At 40.3% G+C, this 22,575-nt stretch overlaps 1 protein-coding gene across 4 annotated transcripts; it reads left to right on the top strand.

The window, feature by feature from the left end:
• rufy2 (RUN and FYVE domain containing 2) lies at window positions 1–22,470 on the top strand. 4 transcript variants are annotated; one of them, XM_023275695.3, is made up of 20 exons: window positions 1–420; window positions 2,251–2,538; window positions 8,152–8,325; window positions 8,488–8,605; window positions 9,899–10,000; window positions 10,143–10,266; window positions 10,956–11,020; window positions 11,113–11,178; window positions 11,666–11,735; window positions 11,923–12,024; window positions 12,204–12,320; window positions 12,414–12,506; window positions 13,053–13,127; window positions 13,217–13,314; window positions 17,923–18,042; window positions 18,317–18,446; window positions 18,600–18,694; window positions 19,049–19,097; window positions 19,265–19,345; window positions 19,620–22,470. In XM_023275695.3, the coding sequence occupies exons 2-20, from the start codon at window positions 2,463–2,465 to the stop codon at window positions 19,761–19,763; spliced, it is 1,899 nt and encodes a 632-aa protein (XP_023131463.1). In that variant the 5' UTR covers window positions 1–420; window positions 2,251–2,462; the 3' UTR covers window positions 19,764–22,470. The 4 variants fall into 4 exon arrangements, with proteins under 4 accessions (XP_023131463.1, XP_054865332.1, XP_023131454.1 ...); XM_055009357.1 differs by lacking the exon at window positions 1–420 and adding an exon at window positions 1,560–1,702; XM_023275686.3 differs by lacking the exons at window positions 1–420; window positions 2,251–2,538 and adding an exon at window positions 4,902–5,617.
• Window positions 22,471–22,575: the final 105 nt, after the last annotated feature.

The following is a 22,575-nucleotide window of genomic DNA, read 5'->3' as shown; positions in this document are numbered from 1 at the left end:
CCCCAGCAGAGCGTGTACCGGCTTACTGCTTCTGAACTACAAACACTCTTGCTGATGCTGCAGCCTTTTAGCATCTTTAGAATGGATGGATAGATAGATAGATAGATAGATAGATAGATAGATAGATAGATAGATAGATAGATAGATAGATAGATAGATAGATAGATAGATCAGAGGATGTCATCTTTTCATCATTGCTGACATGTTTATCTGGACCTCTGGGCATGGTTAACTGCTGCCTGTAGCTGCTACAACTGGGCTGATCCACTGCAGCTTCCATGTACATCAAGCCCATCTTTTGTCGTTTGCACAGGGTCATCGCCTGAAAGTCCATCAACGTGACCAAGTCATTTTTCGGAACAGACTACAGATTGCTCATAAGCTGCACACCCAAGGATCTACACGCTTCTTCCTACGGAGGTGAGATGAAATACTTGTATGACAACACACGTTAAAGTAATGACAACACATTAGGAATGATGGTGAGATACATGTAGTTGGTTTACTTACAGCCATCACACATGGAGTACCGTATATACTAAACATGCTGTAGTAATACTGCTTTCATCTTTGTCTGTGCTGTACTTTCTAACATGTACACTTTACTACTCCAGATAATTACTACGCCTTGTTCTCTGTTTAACAAAAATAGAAAGATAAATAACTGTCAGAAACTGTGAGCATAGCAGCACTGTAACTGCAGCATTGCTGCACAATGAAAGGCTGGCTACTACGATGAAACAGCATCACACCCTATTGGTGGACAGAGCGTCCAGGGAAAGTATTGATTGGTTGTTTTGGCTTTCTCTCATATACAAGGACAGGTTCCTACAGTGAATAAAACTATCATTTGGTTGAAAAACACGCCACCCTGGAAGTGGTGTGTAGTAGTGAGTATGTTTAGGTGTGGTTCTGAGATGAGGGGAGAGTGGGGGAGGAAGGTGGATAGAGGGAGGAGAGCGATGGAAGCATGATGCAGCGATAGCAGTGAAGCTAAAGACATAGGATCATATATAATGTATTTTTCTGTTGCAGCAGGATGAAAAACAGTTACCTGCAATTCAAATGTATTTCAGCCTGTTGAGATGTCGGTTGTCACTGTTGGTAATTTCCTACATGACGTTGTGTTAAAGGTAGTTATATATGGACATATTCCTGCGGCGAGGCTGACTCCCTATCACAGTGACTCTTGTGATTTTGATCGAGAAGCAAACAGGTTGATGAGTAGAGCAATGACAAGTCAGACCATCAGATGACAAAAGGGTGGATACAGATGAATCAGGTTTGAGGCAGAGAACAAATCAACAAAGAAAGAAAAAAAAGGAGAAAACTCATGAACATGAGCAGTGAGGAAGCTGTGGTCTGAAACATGCACTTTCTACTGACTGAGGGGAGCAGTGGCCATTCAGAGAATTAACATTGGCAGTATACAAACGGCTAATGATTGCAGGGATCTGCACAAAACTGGTCATATGATTCCTGGTCAGGCCTCAGCTATTAGCGGGAGAGAGAGAGAGAGACAGAAAACAAGACGAAACCACACAAGTGGAAGAAAAACAGTGTTTTTTGTAGTACAATTTACTGTAGTCTGAATGATGCTACAGTTATAATGGATCTAGTGTTGTGCTGTTGAAGGCTTTTACATCCAGACTACTGTGAGGTGGAGGCCCACTGGATTTATTTCTCAAAACGAGGACAAAAGGTAAAACTCTTTGGAGGCGACTGTGCTGATTTCACAAGAAACCTGAATTTCTTTATTTGTTTAAATAGAAACTGTGTGGGGAGGCCATTTTTAGTATATATTATTTATAACCGTGAAGGGTGTGTTTATGTGAGTGATGTTTGTACGGATAAGTGACAGGATGCAGAGATATAATGGTCTCGATTACCAGACAACATTTTGAGACTTTTTTTGAGACTTGTGTAATTGGATTCGTCCTATTTTAATAGATGATCAAACTGCAGATGTAGGAAGCCCTTCAATGGGATGAGACCACCCTAGCAAAGCAGAGAGCTAGTTCTACATTAGCCTAGCCTGGTTCAAAACTCACCACTATGCTTTCTGCATGTCATGGTGAGCCAGTGAATACACACACCCATGGATTGTGCATGGATGTCTGTTAATGTTTTCCTGGAAGTTAGTTATATTTTGTATGAAATGTATGTATGTTTGTTATTAGTGAGGATTCCTCTCAGTGTCTACTTTTAAGGTTTTATTTATCTTCCTCTCTACTGTCTGTTCTGCCTTAGGTGTACATGATGTCCAACACATCCTGAGACTGTGACCAAACAAGACCAAACTGGGACGCATCATATCAGTGCATCACAGTTTAGGTGGAAGGGTCGTCTGGGATAACAGAAAACCCAAGAAAACCAGACTGTGTGGCACAAAATCAACAGAAACCTGACCAGAGCAGAACACGTCAAGTCGCAGAGACTGACATTTGAGAGTCCCACTCACCATGTACTCCCCTCAGAGTCTCCACCGCTGGGGCATCACTCATAGTGAGAGTATGGAGCGACTCGCCTACAGCCAAGGTACAGTGGAAATAACTACTTGAATGAGTGACTCTGTATGCTGCACCCTGGTCTCATAACATGTTGTTGTATTACAAAAAAAACAGTGCCATGTTGGTAGGTATCCACCCACTTATCGCTGGACTAGAACTAGTTTAGAGAAGCTAAATTACTTGTTTTAGGTTTAGGAAACCATTCACTTAAAAAGGCAACTAACTTCACAAAGGATAGTAACTGTGCTTAAATCAAGGATCTTCAAATTCATTTCTCTCTATTGTGAAACATTAGTGCTGAAATCTCTCATCTACAACATTTAAAACTTCCAGTTTCCACCTTCGCTATAATTTAAATAATTAATGCATCAGTCTTAGAACTGGTGTCTGAAGGAAATAACTTATAGGAAGAAGCATGATGTTGACTTTGCAACCATCAGTCACATTTAAACAAACCAATTGTCAATCAATGTGATGGGATGGCTGTTACAGTTTCGCTTAAGGGCAGTTATGACAACTTTGCAGTTCATTCTTGAAGATTTTAACCTCTTAGTCTTTTAATTAACAGGTCAACACAGTTATTCTTGAACAGTTTCGATAACAGATTAATTGTTACTGTATATATTTACACAAGGAATTTGAACAATTTGATGGCTGGGATTAAATAAGTTTTTACTTCTTCCCACTGTCTTTCGAACATGTTGAAGTTTCATTTTCCTCTCATTCTCCTTATATGAGAAGCATGATGTACCATTTTAGTTGTTTTTGTGAATCATTCGTTGAATGTTTTTAAATTACATGTTCGAAATAAATATATAAATAAATAAAAATAAATTAATAAATAAATGGTTCAGCTTTGACAAATGTGAATATTTGCTCTTTTTTTTGCCCTCCATGACTGTACCACTGAAGATGGCGATGGGCATTTTTTCCAGGTTAATGACATTTCCTAGATTAAAATGATGAGGTGGAGTATGCAAGCAGATAATAATCTACAAATCATATAGTAAAAATAATCATTAGTTGCAGCCCTGAATTTCATGCAGTGTGCTGGTTTCATTTGAGACCTTTATCACATTTTCCACAGCCTGTTCAGCTTTGCTCTCTTCATTTACTTTTTCCTCCTCTTTACTGGGGACTGTGTGGGTGTTCATTGTTTCCGCTGTTATGCATCTAAATTACACTAAATTCTTCTGCATTGCAGTTTAATAATTTTCCACCCTGGTTGAGCATACATGTGGAAATACAAGGCGGATATGTCCAATTTCCCCCAGCAGAAACCACACCCACGTAAGAAAGTATGGATCAGACACTTCAGAAATGCTGTAAAATGTCATATTGAAATCTGAAGTTTAATTTGTTTAACTATTTCATTGTATTTTCTGCAAAAAACTAAAATATCTAAAAGATAAAGGTGTTTTTCTCGAAACTGTGAGACTTAAGTTTAAAATTCACATTTGTATTTAAGTGTTTATGATAGTATGTAAACTCCTCTTAGTGTCATCAAAGCTCCACAAATTAGTCAAAATACAGAGGTGAAGGAAATATTGAGACACTCTGCTTCAGTAAAAGTAGCTAAACCACAGTTTAAAAATACTCTGTTAAATGTAATTAATAAAGTCACTTAAGTGAAATCCCATAAATAGTTCTACTTCTATATACTTTTTATATGTTCTTAAAGTATCAAGAGTGAAAGTGCTCAAAACAGTAATTGCAGCCTGTGAGTAGTCAGATTATTGGATTAGCGGTACTGATGTGTGTTTCCTGTTTTAGTTGACTGGAAGTCCATATTACTATTTACATAATGTTGGTTGTTCTGTAGCATCATGCATGATTTTATATGTAAAACCTTAATTTCTTGCACAACTAGGAACAATAACTGTATTAATACTGTTGTAGAGTAAAAAGTGGAGTAATTACCTCTGAATTTTATTGAAGTATAAAGTAATATAAATTAAAAGAAAAAAAACTTAGATTAATATGGACTTATATTTGGTAAGTAAGTGTAAGTAAACACGCGTTTACTACAGTCCACCACTGCAGAAATATTATTCATCAGTGAGATTCTGCACTGAACAAAAATATAAATGTAGCATGAAAAGATTATCTTATCTTATAAAATCTATTTAGAAATAATAATTGTATGATACTCATTCTGTTGTAGAGATTCAGTGTGTTGGAACAACAAATACCTTTTCTCCTAGGTTAATAAAATTAAACAAAATATTACATGGTATGTTTATATTTTTGTTCAGTATAAAAACGTACCCAGACCGTTCTGGTGTTTCTGTCTGAACACAGCAGTGTGCTCCCTGCAGTTCCGTCCCCCGGCAGCAGGGGGCGACAGGCCTCCGTTCAGCAGCCAGTAAAATCATTACGTAGTGCTGCCTTTGTGTGTCTTGTGAGCCGTGTGACACCGCCCCTCCGGACGTGCAGCGGGACCGTGGAGACGCCAACTATCGGTTAGGTCTGCTTGCTGTAAACAAATCTGAACACCAGCACGATGTACGGAAAAGACACATTTACCGAGCAGCGGTTTTCCGCGCTGTCGCCGCCGGTGCTGACGTCCATCATGTAGCGAGACCGACGCCCGGTTTACGCTTTGCAGCCCGGGAACGTTAGCGTTTTTTTTGCCGCTGGCAGACCTGTCATTGTCTCGGCCGGTGGTATCACAGGTATTTTAACGCGACGACTGTCATAATGGTCGCTGGGTGAATTGTGCATTCACGCTAGCTCGCTAACGGTTAGCAAACCGTATGAATCTGGCTAATTTGGACTCCGAGCCGTGAAATAATCATCCGTGAGGTCCGTGAACATGGCATCGCCCGCAGAGCACGAGCTGGTTCTGTCTGAGGCGGACAGCAGCAAAGAGAAGGCTCAGGTGTTTGGGATTTTGAGGCTGCAGGAGGAGAAATCTGGGGCTGTGGATAAAGCTAACAGTAGCAGCACGGCGAGAGGAGGAGGAGGCGGTGGAGGAGACGGCCGATGGCAGGCTCCGATCTTCGCTTTGGCCAGGAAAGCGTCCGAGACTATTTCAGGCAGCATTCACGTCCTGCCCAAAGTGTCGGAGCACAGGACGTCTCTGGCGGGGGACTGGGCCGTCCAAGGTAGAGTATGATCAGCATCAGGGGCCTGAGGGTGTGGAGGGATCCCTGGTTAATAGGAGCAGGACTGATGTCCCCCAGTAACTGTTTCAGGGGCTGGTTTAACCTTCGTCTTTGCTTTACAATCGGTTTCTTATTGGAGCAGGTTGAATAGTTTGAGCTGGTGTTGCTACATGTGACTGTTCTTCTGTCTGCCTCTCTGTGTGGCCAATTGATTTTTCTTACATCAGTGCTGCTTTCGTGCTCTGATGCTACATCCTCCTCTGTTTCTGTTAGTGGTAATACTGCTTCTGTTTTATAGCACCACACAACTTTACTGCCTGAAGCATCACATGCTGCACTAATAGAAATGGAAAATGTTCTCTCTTTAGTTCCCTGGGGGGGTTTCATGGTTTGTGCTCTGTGCTGCAGCACTGTTGGCTGTATGTGATGTCACCTTGTTGATTATCTTACAAAGTTAGTATACCCAGGAGCACAGCATCATCTGCCCAGCAGCCAGCGTCTCTTTCTTTCTGTCTGTCAGTAGCACAAATACCCTCCCACACTGACAGCTAAATATAATCTGACTGCTTTCAGGTCTACATCACAGACTTGGATTTGAAACAAGCCTGAAACAAAAGGTGAACAAAATGACTATGGCCAACTTATCTTGATAATTAACCGTATATTCCAGCACTCGTGTGAGGATTTGCTGCTCTTAACTGCGTCATGACATTGCAAGTTTAAACATCTTTGTATTTTGGATTTTTCGTCGGGGCAAAAGTGCAGTTTGAAAATGTAAAGGGAAACAAGAGATGTATGCTAACGAGTTTGAAAGGCACATATTGCATTGAATCTTACACTAACATTTTAGCTTTAGGGCTGCATTAGTTTTGTAGCTTTTCACCATCACTGACTGGATTTCAGTGTAGCACAGGGCTGAACAATTAAACTATTATCAAAATCACAACATGGCGAAGTGTAATGTTCAAGCTGCAATTTTTGGATTGAGGATAGATGTGTCACAAAATGTTTATGCAAAATGTCATTATGCATGAAGTATGGATAGCTTACAAGTTAGATTTTACCGACATATTAGAACATACAGATTGCTGCAGAAATCCATCCATCCATTATCTATACACTGCTTAATCCTCACTAGGGTCGCGGGGGGGCTGGAGCCTATCCCAGCTGACTCGGGCGAAGGCAGAGGACACCCTAGACAGGTCGCCAGTCTGTCGCAGGGCCACATACAAAGACAAACAACCACTCTCACATTCACACCTACGGGCAATTTAGAATAATCAATTAACCTCAGCATATTTTTGGACTGTGGGAGGAAGCCGGAGTACCCGGAGAAAACCCACGCATGCACAGGGAGAACATGCAAACTCCATGCAGAAAGATCCCGGGAAAGCCGGGACGCGAACCAGGGACCTTCTTGCTGCAAGGCGAAAGTGCTAACCACTACACCACTGTGCAGCCCCTGCTGCAGAAATCACATCATCAATTTGTATTTTTTTCAGGGGAAAATATATGAAAAATGACCGTTAGCACAAAAATTGTGACCCATATCGCAACAGCCCTCAAAATAATCCCAGTTTGATTTATTTTTTTGCATATTGTTCAGCCCTATTGTAGTGTAAGTCACATAATGAAACAGGTAGTTAAAAGTTTACTGTTTTTGTAATTTAATATCCTCTGGTCCCACCATACTAACTGTCACCTGTCACACGCCTCCCGTTTGTTGATGTACCTGAGTCTCTGCCTCCAGGCCAACCTGCTGCAGCGCTTAAACCTCTTCTACACTGCTGGGCAACTTCTCTGTATACTTTTACCAGACATTTTTTTCTGTCCTGTTCTGGTGTTTGGCTACACATTAACCCAGAAGTCCACATGTAGAGCATTTAAAAGCATACCACAGTGGAAGGTCGCAGCCTTAGCCTTGGAGATTTTCTACAGTGGAAACATTACAGCTACTCTATTGATATACATAATTTCCTCCCAAAGACGGTCACAAATAGGACAAATGCATATTTAACAAGAAAAAATATACTGTCAGATTAATTATTACTATGGTGATTAATAATTTTAGGGTTTGAGAGAGTGTTGCACTGCACTGGAGTGTATTCTGTCTTTAAAGCAACACAGATTGACTTCATTGCACCATGTTTGTGATAATAACCAGTTGTAAGACATGAACTAACTGACTCGGTTGTTTATTCCTCACATAGTCAGCCCTCTGAGTTTGTTGTTGTGCTTTAATGACTAGTCTGGAAATGATTATTCAGAAAGTGAAGTAAATAACAGTTCAGAGAGAGAAAGGACAAATCTTTATTTCAAAAAAAGAAAGAGTCACGTATTGAATTTCTTAAGTATCATTTGTCCTTCCTCTTATGTAAATATGTTCTATGTTTTTATGCATCTGTGCACCCTCTGCAACCCGAATTCAACTGAACATGGATTTCTTAAGATGATGAAACGATTAAATATCACTGATTTGAAAACAGTTAAAAAGATGTTTTTATGCATATTTTACATTTTTTTTTATCCTGCAGCCCTACGAGACCCCATGGCCATGGAGCGAGCCAACCTGCTGAACATGGCCAAGCTGAGTATTAAAGGTTTGATCGAGTCGGCTCTGAGCTTCGGACGAACACTGGACTCGGACTACCCGCCTCTCCAGCAGTTCTTTGTGGTCATGGAGCATTGCCTCAAACATGGACTCAGAGGTAAGAGGGAGACGGACTGTTCCAGCTATATCTGCCGTCCCTTAATTGAATGTGCAGGCTGGGAAATTGTGTGTGTGAATTTACCTCCTATATTAAAGATTGCATTTGCATACTTTTATACGCTTGAGTGTGTCTGAGAAGTCTCCCTCCATCTTTCTCCAGTGAAGAAGTCCTTTCTGGGTTTTAACAAGTCTCTGTGGGGTCCTCTGGAGCTGGTGGAGAAACTCTGTCCTGAAGCAGCAGAGATCTCAGCCTCCGTACGAGACCTGCCTGGACTTAAGTAAGGAACGCGTTTATGTATACTCAGGTTTACTCTCGTATGACTTGTCTTAACATCCTGCTGGAAGAGCCACAACAAACACACACTCATAAACAGGAGTAACATGAGAATGTGACCTGAGCCAGATCAGGGAAGTACCTGAGAGTTATTTACTTTCACTTCACCTTCCCTCTCCCTGCTGCCTCACTTCTCTCTTTCCTTATTTCTCGATTATTCTTTTGTGTAGACAGATTTTCCAGAAATGTGACAAGCAGCTGTTAAACTTCATGTTATAGTGTCAATTTTGGGCAATTAGCAGGTTGAATCTATCATGTCAGTAATATCAATCAATCAAATCAATCAAAAATTTATTTGTAGAGCACTTTCCAACAACATAGAAGACCAAAGTGCTTTCCAGACAGAATAATAAAACGCAATTTTTGATTACTATAAAACCATAAAACCCATAAAAACACAAAACTAAGAAAAGCATAAAAGCATAAAAACCATAAAACAAGTAATAGTGCAGTAGAGTTTATATTGCCAGTGTGTTTTTGACCTTTTTTTTTTCTAGGCTTTGACAATGAAAGACAAGAATGCAGTTGATCAACATCAAAAACTCCAGTGGTGCATTCTACATTAATACTGAAGTAATGTCCTCTTGTGGCTGTATTTAGTAGGATTCTGCAAAACCTCATTCATGCACACGATTCCCATGTTGCTCTCAAGTCTATCCTATTATGAGTCATGGACCCTCTAGGCAGGGAATCAAGTGAGAAATATTCACGTCTGATCCAGCAAAATGAGGAACAGTTGTGTTGTTTCAGATGGAAGACAGAGTCTGTTTCCTTTGGTGCTGCTGAGTCAGACCTGCAGATGTGTAGCAAAGCAGTCATTTAGCAACACCAAGTTCAGACCCAACGGTTAGATAGGGGACAATACAAACTGCCAAACACAATTCTGGATGCTCAGACAGAAACAAAATGAAGCATTGATACAAACAAAACATTAATTGTGTAGATGAGCTTTTTTAGATTTCATTAAACACTTAAATTAGGAAAGAAATAGTTGAAAAATTTAAAAAGTGTCCTCATAAATTTAATGTAGGATCTCTATTTTTTTCAGACTTAAAGATCAAATCTGGAATGTTCTCAGACACAAATCTTCAGACTTTTCAGAGCAAGAACAGTATCAGTAGACAGGGACAAAAAAAGACAGCTGGATCTACTCATGTCCCAGCACCACCAGCCCAAAACCTTCAGGACCTCTTTAAAATCTGATCTCATTTCTGGTGTGCATGCGTGTGTTTTCCAGGACTCCTTTAGGCCGAGCCAGAGCTTGGTTACGTTTGGCTCTCATGCAGAAGCGGCTGGCCGACTACCTGCGACTCCTCATCACCAGAAAAGACCTGCTCAGGTACATACAGACAGAGGACAAGAGAATATACTTGACATATTTTGACAGCAAAACTTGTTCACAAAACATAAATGACAGTTCAGACTCTTAAGGATAAAGGGGAGTAATAATGTGTGACAGTCTGTTGTCTCTTGATCCTCAGTGATTTCTATGAGAATTCAGCTCTGATGCTGGAGGAGGAGGGAGCCGTGATCGTTGGCCTGCTGGTGGGCCTGAACGTCATTGATGCTAATCTGTGTGTGAAAGGCGAGGACCTGGACACTCAGGTAGCTGCTGCTGTAACACACTAGTTTCACAATATGACTGAAGAAACACATTTACACAGTCTATTTGAAACGTGGGCTACACCTTGATATGTTATCTGGATTGTTGTGCAGCCAGGTATGCATCACTCTCATCACTATGCTTGCACCACACCACGCAAAGACGTATAGGATGCCTTATGTTAACAAAACAAAGAATGTTGCTCTAATTCCTGTGCCAACTGGACCATTGACCTGAAACAGATTATCTGATGTACTTCAGTTTCAGGAAGGACAAGAATTGCCAGTCAGACCATATTGTCTTGGCCTCTTACAGACAGAAAGCTGAGGCTGTGGTGTCAAGTTTCTACTCCACTGGTGGACAATTTGTACAAACACATTTATTCACCAATGCAAAGTCTGTGTTCACACACTGACTGAATGTGGCTGAGATAGTTGTTAGATAGGAGGTGATTTGGAGTTCCAGTCACATGAACAATTACACAGGAAACTATTTTGCACTATTTGCATGAGCTTTAATTTATGCCACAAAGTAACCACGTAATTGATGAAACATGTCTAATTCTGGTAAATACTCTTGCAGCTACTCAGGCATGATGTCTCATTTATTCAAATTGGTGAATGTGCAATCATTGTTTTTTATGGTCTGCCTACATTTGAGTGATATTAGCTCATTTATCTTTTTATTCAAGGTCGGGGTGATCGACTTCTCTATGTACTTGAAGAATGACATCGATGATTACAGGAGTGAAGAGAGGTATGAGCGTTCACTCCACTATTTAATACAGCTGCTTTATTTCTCCAAATGTGATGCAGAGCTCTGTTTTATGTCCGTTTCCATGACAACAGGAACAGCCAGATCGCGTCCATCTTGGATCAGAAGAACTACGTAGAGGAACTGAACCGACAGCTCAAGTAAGTCATTTGTTATGTGTTAGAAACAGAGCTGTCTGCAGGGTTTTTTTCAGACTTACTGCGTAGGGACTGTTGCATAATATAAAGGAAGTTGTGTATTAATAATTTTGTCTTGGATAAAATCCATCCAGGATTTATGTTTGAACCGATGTTGGTTCTTCAGAAATGCATCTCTTGTTCCTGCTCACAGCTTCGGTAGAGCTCAGACTCAGTCACATTTCCTCTTTCAGTTTGTTTATCTGCATAAACCTTCTGACTCACTTGAATTAGCTTCAGCTGATCTGCTGCTGTAAATATAATTATAGTTTAATAATCTTTCTCTGTAGCTCTGAACTTAAAAAGGTTTGGGAATTATGTAACATAAGCTACAATCCCAGTCACATAATCTTAAAAGTGTTGTCAGTATAAACTTGGTAAAACTCAAAAAACAGAGAGGTTGACTATAATTTCTGTACTTGTGTGTATTTTTGTGTCTCTTTGGGTCCAGCTCCACAGTTCATGGTCTTCAGGGCAGAGTCGACTCTCTAGAGAAGTCAAACTCTAAGCTCATAGAGGAGGTGAGACTAACTCTGTTAAATTAAACTTATGTCAAAAGATTGTGTTTTAATTTCAATATAATTTATCCAAAATATGCTTTGCTAAAATCGCTGGGTCAGTTCGAGTATTAATGTGAAACTGTTAACTCTTAAAGACCAGCTCAGTTATTCTGTTTCTTTGTTCATATGTGTGTGTTTGTGTCTGCAGTTAGCCATAGCCAAGAACAACATCATCAAACTACAGGAAGAAAACCAGCAGCTAAGGAGTGAAAACAGCCTGATTCTGCTGAAGGCGCAACAACATTTAGAGGTACACAGTCATACACAAGCACAAATTTACACAGAGATATATCATTAACTGCAGCTAAAACTGAAGCGTACATTTAGCCTCCTGATATTCCAGAAATGTTTCCCATCTCTGACCACAGACTAGTAAAGCTGATGCACATCATGGCTGACATCTTCTTCCTGTTGATGTTCTTTATCCAGGTAACTCAAGGCGACGTGTCAGTGGAGAGAGACACATACAAACAGTCTCGTCAGGGTTTGGATGAGATGTACAATGAGGCTCAAAGACAGCTGAAAGAGGAGTGTCAGCTCAGACAGGTCAGACTGTGGCCGTGTATGTAATACATGTGTAAAATATATGAGCTATCTGTGTAATAACCGATGATACACGTGTATCGTGTCCATTTTCAGGATGTGGAGAACGAGTTGGTCGTCCAGGTGTCAATGAAACAGGAAATGGAGCTGGCAATGAAACTTCTGGAGAAAGATATTCATGAAAAACAAGTAAACATGCACTTCCTCGTTTATCTTCTCTTCTTAAAAGGGAAGATTCAACTGTACAACTATAAAGCTTGTTGGTGTTGTTAATGACGTGGCTGAATCTGTCATATCCGAGTTATATTTAGACATTTCTGGCAGCCCTGTCAGTGTCTGGATCTCACCACCGATATGTGAACTCTGCAACATAAACACCAGCAGCTGACATTTGTAGCCGAGCTGTGAGATACAGTAGCTGCAGCTTCATATCAGGCTGCTGGGATCATTAAAATCCCAAACATCATGAGGTGGAGAACATCAGCATCATTATCATGAGAAAGTTTGTGTCATGCAGTCTCACATGCAGTTGATTTTATATTCATATTTCATCCTTCCTGAAATGTTTTCCTAAAATGTACACATACACATGAATATGATTAATCTCCAAAACAGCAAATGATAATCAGTGCTGAGTTCAGTCTTGTACAGAATCAATTAAAGGATAAATGAAAGCACAAAGGAAATTTATAAATACATAAACACTGCTTAAGTCTTTTGATTTTCGATCAACAGGACACACTAATCGGACTGAGGCAGCAACTGGACGAGGTCAAAGCCATCAACGTAGAAATGTACCAGAAAATGCAGGTACGGACACAAGCACACACTCATGTCAGTTTTAAGACAAAAGAATAAAGTAGAACGGCTTGTGAAAGCTCATTGTTTTCATTTCTTAGTCATCCGATGAGGAGATGAAGAAGAAGAACGATGTGATCAGTCGTCTGGAGGAGAAGACCAATCAGATCACTGCCACCATGAAGCAGCTGGAGCAAAGGTGAGTTACACTGTCTGGAAAGGCAGAGCACACACTCGTTACATCACTTTGTCCCATGTGTCTCCACAGCGCATTCAGCTGTTGAATCAGGCTGGCTTTCTTTTATATACCCGAAATTACACAATGTCCCTTTAGCAACTTAGTAACTCTGATGTCTCTGAGACACGTATAATATAAATAAAATAACTTCACTTTCTGTATTTCTAGATGAGATGATCATTAAAAATTGGATGCTGTGTAAATATTTGCACATTTATTAAGAGTTTTGTGTGGTCTAAGGTGTAGGTCTGTAGAAGAGAGCTGTAGGAGAACATGTGGAAAAGTGATTTCTTATCTCTAATACTCTGGGTTTTCCCCAAGGAAGCAGGCTATGAACTGGAAATCCACAAAATAGTGTCACAGTGCAAACTTACTCTTTGTAAACTAAATTGGGGTTTTTACCCCGCGTTGTAAAGTGTAATGAGATGGTGTCTCAGTCACTTTGCTAAGTGTCCTTTGTGATCCATTTAGTTGAGTAGATTAAGGTCTAAATATCCACAATCATCCAATTTGTGGCTTTTGTTCTGTGCTTCCTCTTCTCTTCTACCTCAAGATTTCTAAGATTTTATTTTGGTTCTTTTTCATCAGTGCGTTTTTATAAATGAAAATTGCTGCTTCATGCAGAGCCTCTTACAGTGTTCTATTGCCGAGGTCAGGCACTTTTCCTGAAATAAAGGCTGTTTCTATGAGCTACACCATTATCCTTCAAGGAGAGGCAGATGTGCTAAGCCTTTAGTTGCTAACAAAATTGATTGCAAGACAATCTGCTTCAGTATTCGATTGATTATTTCCTTGTGGAAACCCTGCAGTTCTTAATTTATCATGTCTGATATAATACAGTGCATGTTAAGTTCTCTGTCACTGCTGCGCCTCGTCCTTCTGTGCATAAGTGCTCCATATTTCTCATGATGTCGCTGTCTGCTGGTTCTTAGATGCTTTACGATCCCTCCTCGCCTCATCGTCTCCCGGTCAACACGGTCCATCCCTCCCCTCTCCTCTCCCATTGGTTTAAGTCTGTTCCATCCTATTTGTGATTGGTTGTGAATGTTTTTTGCTGCGCTAAAGATTTATGTAGGCTGGTGCTGTAAGACACAGACCCCGGTTACACTTTTTAGTGGGAGGTTTGTGTTGTTGTAGCTGAATGAAGAAATTTAAATCATTAACAAAAGGTTATGAAATTTGAATGATTTCCCAGCTAATGTGAGAAAAATCTCCCCCCCTGCAGAGTTCTGTACAGATGTAGCCTGAGCATTCCTGATTTTGTCTGCAGTAGTTGTATTCATCTATCTCCTACATTGCCTTTCCTTCCTTCCTTCTCCTCCCAACCTCTTCTCATTACTCACGCTTACTATGAAAGGAAACATTTCCAGGCTGCAGAAATCTGATTGCAGAGTGAACCCGGCAGTCTGAAATCAGATTTCAGTTTTTAATGCTTTTCATTTACTCGTCCTGCTGTGCCTGTGATGTTAAAGGTCACAAAAAGTGTTCAGTGTAACCGGGGCTACTTAGAATACTGATGTATTGACATCCTTTCTTCCTTCCTTTCTTTCCTCCTTCTTCCCTCCCTTTTGTTCATCTTTTTATACCATCCATCCATTCATCCATCCATTTTGCTCCCTTGAAACCTCCATGTTTAATCTTTTTTTTTTTCCTGATTTGATCCCTGCTCTTCTGTGCAGCGATAAGGATCTGCTCAGTCAGACCAGAACGCTTGCTATGTCGTTTGTTAAGTGTGCCAGCACAGACACAGAGCACCAGTACAAGCTAGTCAAGGACATCTCCTTCTGAGGACACGCAAGCATGAATACATGGACTTTTAAGAACATTCCTGTTTTCTTTGCACACAATATTTAGATGGTTTTAGAACCTGAGAGCTGCCACAGAACCAGGGGAAACAGGACTGCATGTTTGGTTTAGTTAGTGAAACACCTTCATCAGCAACAGATCATTTGCGACATGTTTCATGATCTTTAGTTAAATTACATCCAAACAGCGGAGTTTGTGCTAATTGAGGAAAAGTTTCATCTTTGTTTAGCTGGGCAGAGAAGAGTGATATACTTAAATAGAAACTGAAGAAACATTTTAAATTAATCGCACTCTACTTCATTTACTCACATGCTCAGGCGTTCACACATACATATAAAGGTTCCACGTTCTTGCTGTCTCCAGTAGTCAGTTTATATGCAATAACACTGACAGTAGGATAGTCGACTGTTTGGACTCTGAGATGTAATCAGAGGCTCCTTGTTATTGATCGCAGTGAGTTAGAATGAATGCAGTGGGCTTCTACACTCATGTCACAGCTGCTGACTGTTTTACCTACAACACTCTGAGCCACCAGTAACAGAACTGAGTCACTATTGTATTTAGACTAGGGCTGAACGAGTTGGAGTGCAATTTTTCTGACAGATATTGTAATTTGATTTATGATTAGATGTTTTTAAAAGTCGAGCTTCAGTTCAATATTCACTGTGTAAAAGATTCAAAATATGTGATGGAGTATTACCACATGATACACCATCAAAAGTGTGACTGTTGCATAAGGAGACTGGCATAAATTTGTGAAACCATTGAGACAACAGTTTAAACCCCAGGTCAGAAACACTGCGTAATGTATGGCTTAGCAGTAGCTTGCAATTTTCTAATTAATTTGTTTCAAAGTGCAGTTTAAATTCGCTTATTTAGATCGTATATCAGTCCCTTTCCAGGATTACACTTTTTTGCACTCTCCCTTCTGCTTTCTGTAAAGAGTACATTGAAGGTAGGCGCTGCTATAGGACAGCGATAATGATGCTCTTCCAGCTCCTGTCTCACAAAAATGTAGACTGCCCTCTTGTCAGCAAAATTATTTCCCTGTAGTCTCTCAGTGGCGTCCGCGATGGCTCGGCTGAAATCTATGAATAACTGCTTCTGTGCTTTGCTGTTGTGACAGTTCCTGTGCCAGAAGGGGGGATTTGTTTTCACCTTATTGCAGTTTGCGCTGTTCAAGTCACAAGCAGGAGCAGTAACATGGCAGGCATCACACCATCTAGACTGAAAACATTTCTGGCAGCACCTGCATTTCACTGCAGTCAGTCACTGAGGTTCACTCCAGATGTTCAGTCAGACAGGGGTGTGTTTGTGCAGCCTCCTGCTTTTATTTGTTGCTGGTTTGCTCTGCATGTGTTGCGCCTCCTGACCTGCTTGTGACTGGCTGTGATGACCCTTGTTGTGTGCGAAATTGGCCCTTTGTTCACTTACCCACAAGTTCTATAAATGTATAAATATAAAAGACACTGAGCAGAGAGCAGCAAATTGAGATTCCAAACACAAACCAGTGCTCTGTTTTGCTTCATCACTGACATGTGACATTGTACTGTACTGTTACAAACTGCATGGTGGGATTGTCTGCAGAGTGTACTACTTTTTGAGGGCATCAAATCCACGATCAGAATTTGGACACTCAAACAGCACAGTGGGAGTCAATATAATGCACTAACCTTAAAAAGGGAGTGATTCTGGGCACAGCTCTACTCCTTCTTGCTCTTTATCTTCCGTAGGATTCACATACAGTGACATTTGTAAGGTTGTGGATGTAAACTACTCGGTGGGAACAGCAGCTTTAGCTCAGATCATGCGTGCTACGTCTGCAAAACAGAGGGCGGGAACTTTTTTTGCACAGCTATCCACCTCTGGAGCTTCTGTCAAGGGAACTGCGTTGTTGTGTTCGTCTTGGCATATTTATTGACTTTTGTGATATATCAGGAAGTAATCATTCTACTTATCTCCATGTTCATACTACTCTCAATTTGTAGAAGAATAAACAGTACAGTTGTTTAAAACTCACAACTACTGTCTTTTACCACCGTGATTAATAAAGTTAGATGTTTTGAAAGTGATGACTGTGGTTTCAGTTTTTAGTCATGTTAGCCTGCTGATATGTGTAGAGTACAATTTTTATGTTATGTTATTTTAATTTTTTTAAAGGAGTATTCAGGTTTCAAGTCAACATTAGCTGTATGTCAGGGTGGATCCTGCTCATTTGACAAGATCTCAAACTTCATTAAAATCCTCACATCCCTAAAACAAACTATAAAATATGTTTCCTTACTGCACCATATTGGGTGGAAAAAGTGCAACTGGTATATAAAAATGCAGTGAATATGTGCGGTATCATGGTAATGACCACTCATTCATTGCTCAGGTGCTTCTTTCAGTTAGCTCTCCTTTACTCCCACGATCCGTTCAGTTGCTTCGAGGTGGTTTTCACTCATTGTGTCATCGTGTGTCTTTAATTTAGAGTCATCAGCCCTACCTATTCCCTACTGTTCTGTTCAGATCTACTCCCTCTGTTGCACACCATTAAGTTTTACTTCCTGGTGTTGTAACAGACCAAATTACAGCACCTACCCTCTCCCCAACCTGAGCCATACCACCTCCGTCTTTAACCCCAGAAACCTTCGTCCATAACCTTCCTCTTTTACCGTCCATCCTCGCTCCCATCTACCTGTTGTTTTCTCCCTCTACACCACCTCCTCCCAGTTTTTTCTCTCCATGGTCCTGAGTTTGTCCCTGGTTATAATGGTGCAGATTGCAGGAGGCAGAGAGGCACCGCACATCGGCCGAGGAGGGAACCCGGCGCTTCAAGTTGGACTTTGCCAACAAGGCCGACAGCCTGCAGCGGCAGATCGAACACAGAGAAAAGCAGCTGTAAGCAAAACGCCTACAAAGACAGACTGACTGGTAGACTCACACGCATCCACACCTACATCAGCACGTCATCTAGAGAAGCTGTGCTGCATGTTGTTGGTACTAAAACTGTTCTCTCTAGAACTCAAACATCAGACTTCTCCCTAAGTAAAGAATGAAGAATATATATTAATCAGCGTGCTGTATTACAATATGTTACTCAGTGTCTCCATTGCTGTCTCTGTCCCCTTTATTGTTGTTCTTGGTGATGTCTGTGGCTACGGTGTACATGTAGCCAGCAGCTGGAGACTGATCTGAAGATAGAGAGGGAGTGGAGACAGACGTTACAAAATGATCTGGAAAGAGAACGAGACACTGTGGCTCAGCTCAGCACAGAGGCGCTGCAGATCAATGGACTGAAAAAGGTAAGAAAAGAGAGAAATATACCATGTACATGGTATGCAGTATATTTTATAAAGTGTTTGTGTCTTGTGGCAATGACAAAGTTAACCCTAAGTCTGATAGGTGACCTGATCTAATGTATGTGTTTTGTTGTTTGCTTGTTTTTGGTTTTCTAGGAGTTCCATCGTCTCCAGGATGAAAACATTCAGCTAAAGTCTATCTGTGAGGACCAAGAACAAGCTCTGGAGGAACTCGGCTCTAAACTCAGCGAGTATGGAAACTTGAATAAAAAATGCTGTTTTAGTGCTGCAAACTGCCTACCAGTTTCGGATGAATTAGATTTGAAAATCTCAATATAATTTTTGAAGCAGTAGAAATACCTTTTTTTTTTAAGGTTCTTGGAGTCCTTGTCCTTTAACAACAGTAAAATGACGAATTTAAAACATAAATTAATAGGAGTAAAGTTCTTTTCATTAGTATTTAAGCTTATATTCTCCTTTATCTTTGTCTGGTTTACAGTTTGTTTTTTTTTTTTTTAAAGATCAAATCTGAAAAAAAACGCAACTGGTGACCTGTGGTGGGTGACTTTGTTTACCTAAGACTGTCTGAATCTGTTTGTCACCAGATCCAAAATGAAGATCGAAGATATCAAAGAAGCCAACAAAGCTCTTCAGGTAAAGTAGGAAACTGTCAAAGAGTGGAATAAAACAACAGAACAGTATTTTGGTCTTCCATCACTAAGATTTTAGTGGTGGACAAAAAAACTGACAGAGATTGATGGTGGGTGAAAATTGTTGCTGTTTTTTAACTTCTGAGAAATTGGTTATTTGTGTTGTTTCAGGGAGGTCAGGTTTGGTTGAAGGACAAAGAAGCCAGTCACTGCAAGCTGTGTGAGAAGGAATTCTCCATCTCAAGACGAAAGGTCTGTCCTCATTGCATTATAAATATGATGAAAATTAAGACTTGCGTGGATTTACAATCTACGGTACAACAGCACTGGAAATCTGAAAAAAAATATCGTCTGTAAATAATTTGCTTTAGTTTCCAGCAACAACAGGCTTGAGCTTCCAAGAGACCCCAAGTAGTGCTGAAATTAGTAACTGATCCCCAATGGATGGAAAATGAATCAACATTTCAGTACCTGTAGGCCTAAAAACAATACTGAGGTGGTTCTGACTCTCTGTGTCTGTCCACAGCACCACTGTAGGAACTGTGGGGAGATTTTCTGTAACAGCTGCTCTGACAATGAGCTTCCTCTGCCTGCGTCTCCCAAACCAGTCAGAGTCTGTGACACCTGCCATGCCCTGCTCCTCCAGCGCTGCTCCTCCAATCCAACGTGAGAGTCTTGCTCTGCTGCCAGCACAGCTTGAAAACAATCTGAGATGAGACACGTAAATATCAACTCACCAGTTCTCTGCAAGATCCGTCTCCCAACTTACAGGGTGTGATCAAGAAGTTCCAAGTCTGCGTCTGTTAAATTCAAAAAGCATGCCAAATTTAAATTCAGCTGCCAGTCATCTCTTGTGCAGTGATACACTGATATACTCTGGAAGACACATTCTGACCACTAAACAGTTTTACCATGGACCTCAAACATGTGCAGAGAGGGAACATCAAATTCTGTGTGAAACTGACGAAGACCATGTGAAGGATCATCATTAGTGACGAGACTTGGGTTTACAGCCTCAATCCAGAGGCCAAACAACAGTCTTCACTGCAAGAACCCGCATCTTCCAAGACTGAAGGAAGGTCAGCAGCTCAACAAGAGCATGATCATTTTTCTTTGGTCAGCGCTGAACTGTCTGCAGTCTTGGAACGTCTTGATTGCGTCTCATATATTAACGGTGCCTGCTGCTAGGAGTGGACCACATGCATGAACACTCATTTGTCTTTTTAGTTTAAAGAAGTCTCACTAAGTGAGCTGCACCTACATCGTTGTACCTCATCAAAGTTGGATGTCTGCTGCTTTCTCTGCAGATCTTCTGTAGGGAGTGCAAAACATGTCTTGCAATCAGACAGAAATTTTCATATTTAATAGCAAATCTTCAGAGATCTTCAATATACATCCTTTCTACAGTTCATTCCAAAAATGTTATACATGAGTATTTGAAAATACTCTCAATACAAACTAAGTTTTGAACTTCTGCCTTCAGTTTCTTGGTACTGAGTGAATCAAACAACCAGAGAAGGTAATAGTGAAAGCTGGAAAGAAGCATTAAGCTTTTTAACCTTCTCATTGATCTGACCAATGGTCACATTTAAAAAAAAAAAAAACTCTTAAAGGCACAACAGTTTTAAATATATCAAGATGAACTGCTGACCTGCTGTCATTTCTGCACACAGACAGACTGATCAGCAGCTCAGGTTCTGGTAAACTTTAGCAGGATTAGAAAATTTGGTTAGGAAAGAAGGAACAACTTTATAGAGAGCTGAAAGTGAAACTGACTGTGACTAGCACTGCTGCAGCTAAATGAACCAAACTGCCAGTTTCACTCAGCGTGTGTCAGACCTCAAACTGTACACATTAACTGTACGGCCAAACACATGATTATATAGTTTATACATGCAGTATGGTGGCCTTGGTACTGTTGAGTCTGAATTCAAAGCTCCTTCTTTTTAAGGCAGCATTTACTCAGGCAGTGCAGATCAACCGAATTAACAGGGTAAAACAAATGAACCACATCTTACAAAAATGAAATATAAACCAGATATATTACTGTTAGTCAGTGATGAGATCAGAATTGTGTGACAAAATTAAACTGGTCACCCTCAGTCTGTTTAGGTGAATCAGTGCAGAATGAAAAATGCAATGAGCCCCATTTCTTCAGACTAATTGCTAGAACATTTACTGCTCCAAGCATAGATTAGACTAGACTAGTTCCCCATTAGGCTATAGGCTGAAAAGGAACTGAAAAAATGGCTATGGTGCCACATGTGCCTGTGGACATACAGTGGATTTTACCAACTTTAGCTTCTCTTGTTGCCAAAATGAGCCTTATATTTCTACAGTGAGGATTTCTGTAGAGAATCTAAAGCCCAACATATTTCAAAGTAGCAACGCTAGCCTCTAGTAGTCAAGCAATGAGTCTAGATTAAAGGCACATTTCACTGTTTGTTTGAGACACTAATGCAGTGGATTCTGCTTAAAGGACCAAGAAGAGAGCGAAACATGTAGTCAGCATGACTCTGTCTGGTTCTCCTGTTGATGAACCACTGATAGCTAACTTACAACACGACCACTTCACTAGTTAGTGGTTGTCAAGAACAGACTTAAGTGTTGCAAATCTCTGACTTCGCCACAAAGTATGTTTGAGCACTTGCCAATCATATATTGTCTGAAATATAGATTAATTTCAGAGTATTTATAATTGATTTTGTGTTTTCTGCACATTCATTTGTACTTGTGCAAGTCTGAGGAACTTGTCTGAACCTTCCCTATTCACTTGAAGTCAGTTGTGATCACATGTAGAAAAATCACCTTTTACTGCTGCTCCATTCCTGAGAGGAAACGTTTGAAACTTTAAAACATCTTTTTTTTTTAAAAAATCAAGATTTACAACTGTATTGCATTGTCAGACTAAAGCTGATTACCCACAAGTACAGAATCTTCAACGACGGGTCACGAGCTTCAGTGTATATTCTGGTTTTGTACTTGCAATGTTTACAACCTGTGAATTTTCACAAACTGGAAGTATTCATTCCCTTGGAGACATAAATCGGGCTGGGGTTCATTTCAATAAGCGGTTCTCGTTTCAAATATTTTTAAATTATTACAAGTTTTTCATGTCATCATTAAGTACTAGAGGCAACTGTTTCTGAACTGAACCCTGCCAGTCTTACTTTTTGTGCAGCGTTGCTCTTGTAAATCTCCCAGCTTTCTGTGGGACTTGTACAGTGTTGATACGACTGTATGTTGAATATAAATAAGGTTTATAATCGCTGTGGCCGTTTAGCTTACTAAATCCTGCCAGTTTAATATTAACTCTATTGCCAACAGTCTGCTGCCTTGACTGTGTAGCAGTTTGATTAAATCAAGGACAGACATAATGCTTCATATCGTCATTTTTTCCTTTTTCCTGCATCGATCTTAAATCTGTTAATTTTGTATTTCTCGATGTACACATTGATATTTGCCACTGTAACACCTCTTCA

Source organism: Amphiprion ocellaris, chromosome 1, assembly GCF_022539595.1.
Source record: "Amphiprion ocellaris isolate individual 3 ecotype Okinawa chromosome 1, ASM2253959v1, whole genome shotgun sequence".
Taxonomy (NCBI): domain Eukaryota; kingdom Metazoa; phylum Chordata; class Actinopteri; family Pomacentridae; genus Amphiprion; species Amphiprion ocellaris.
The sequence above is the reverse complement of the archived record's forward strand: the minus strand, read 5'-3'. Positions and strand labels throughout refer to the sequence as shown.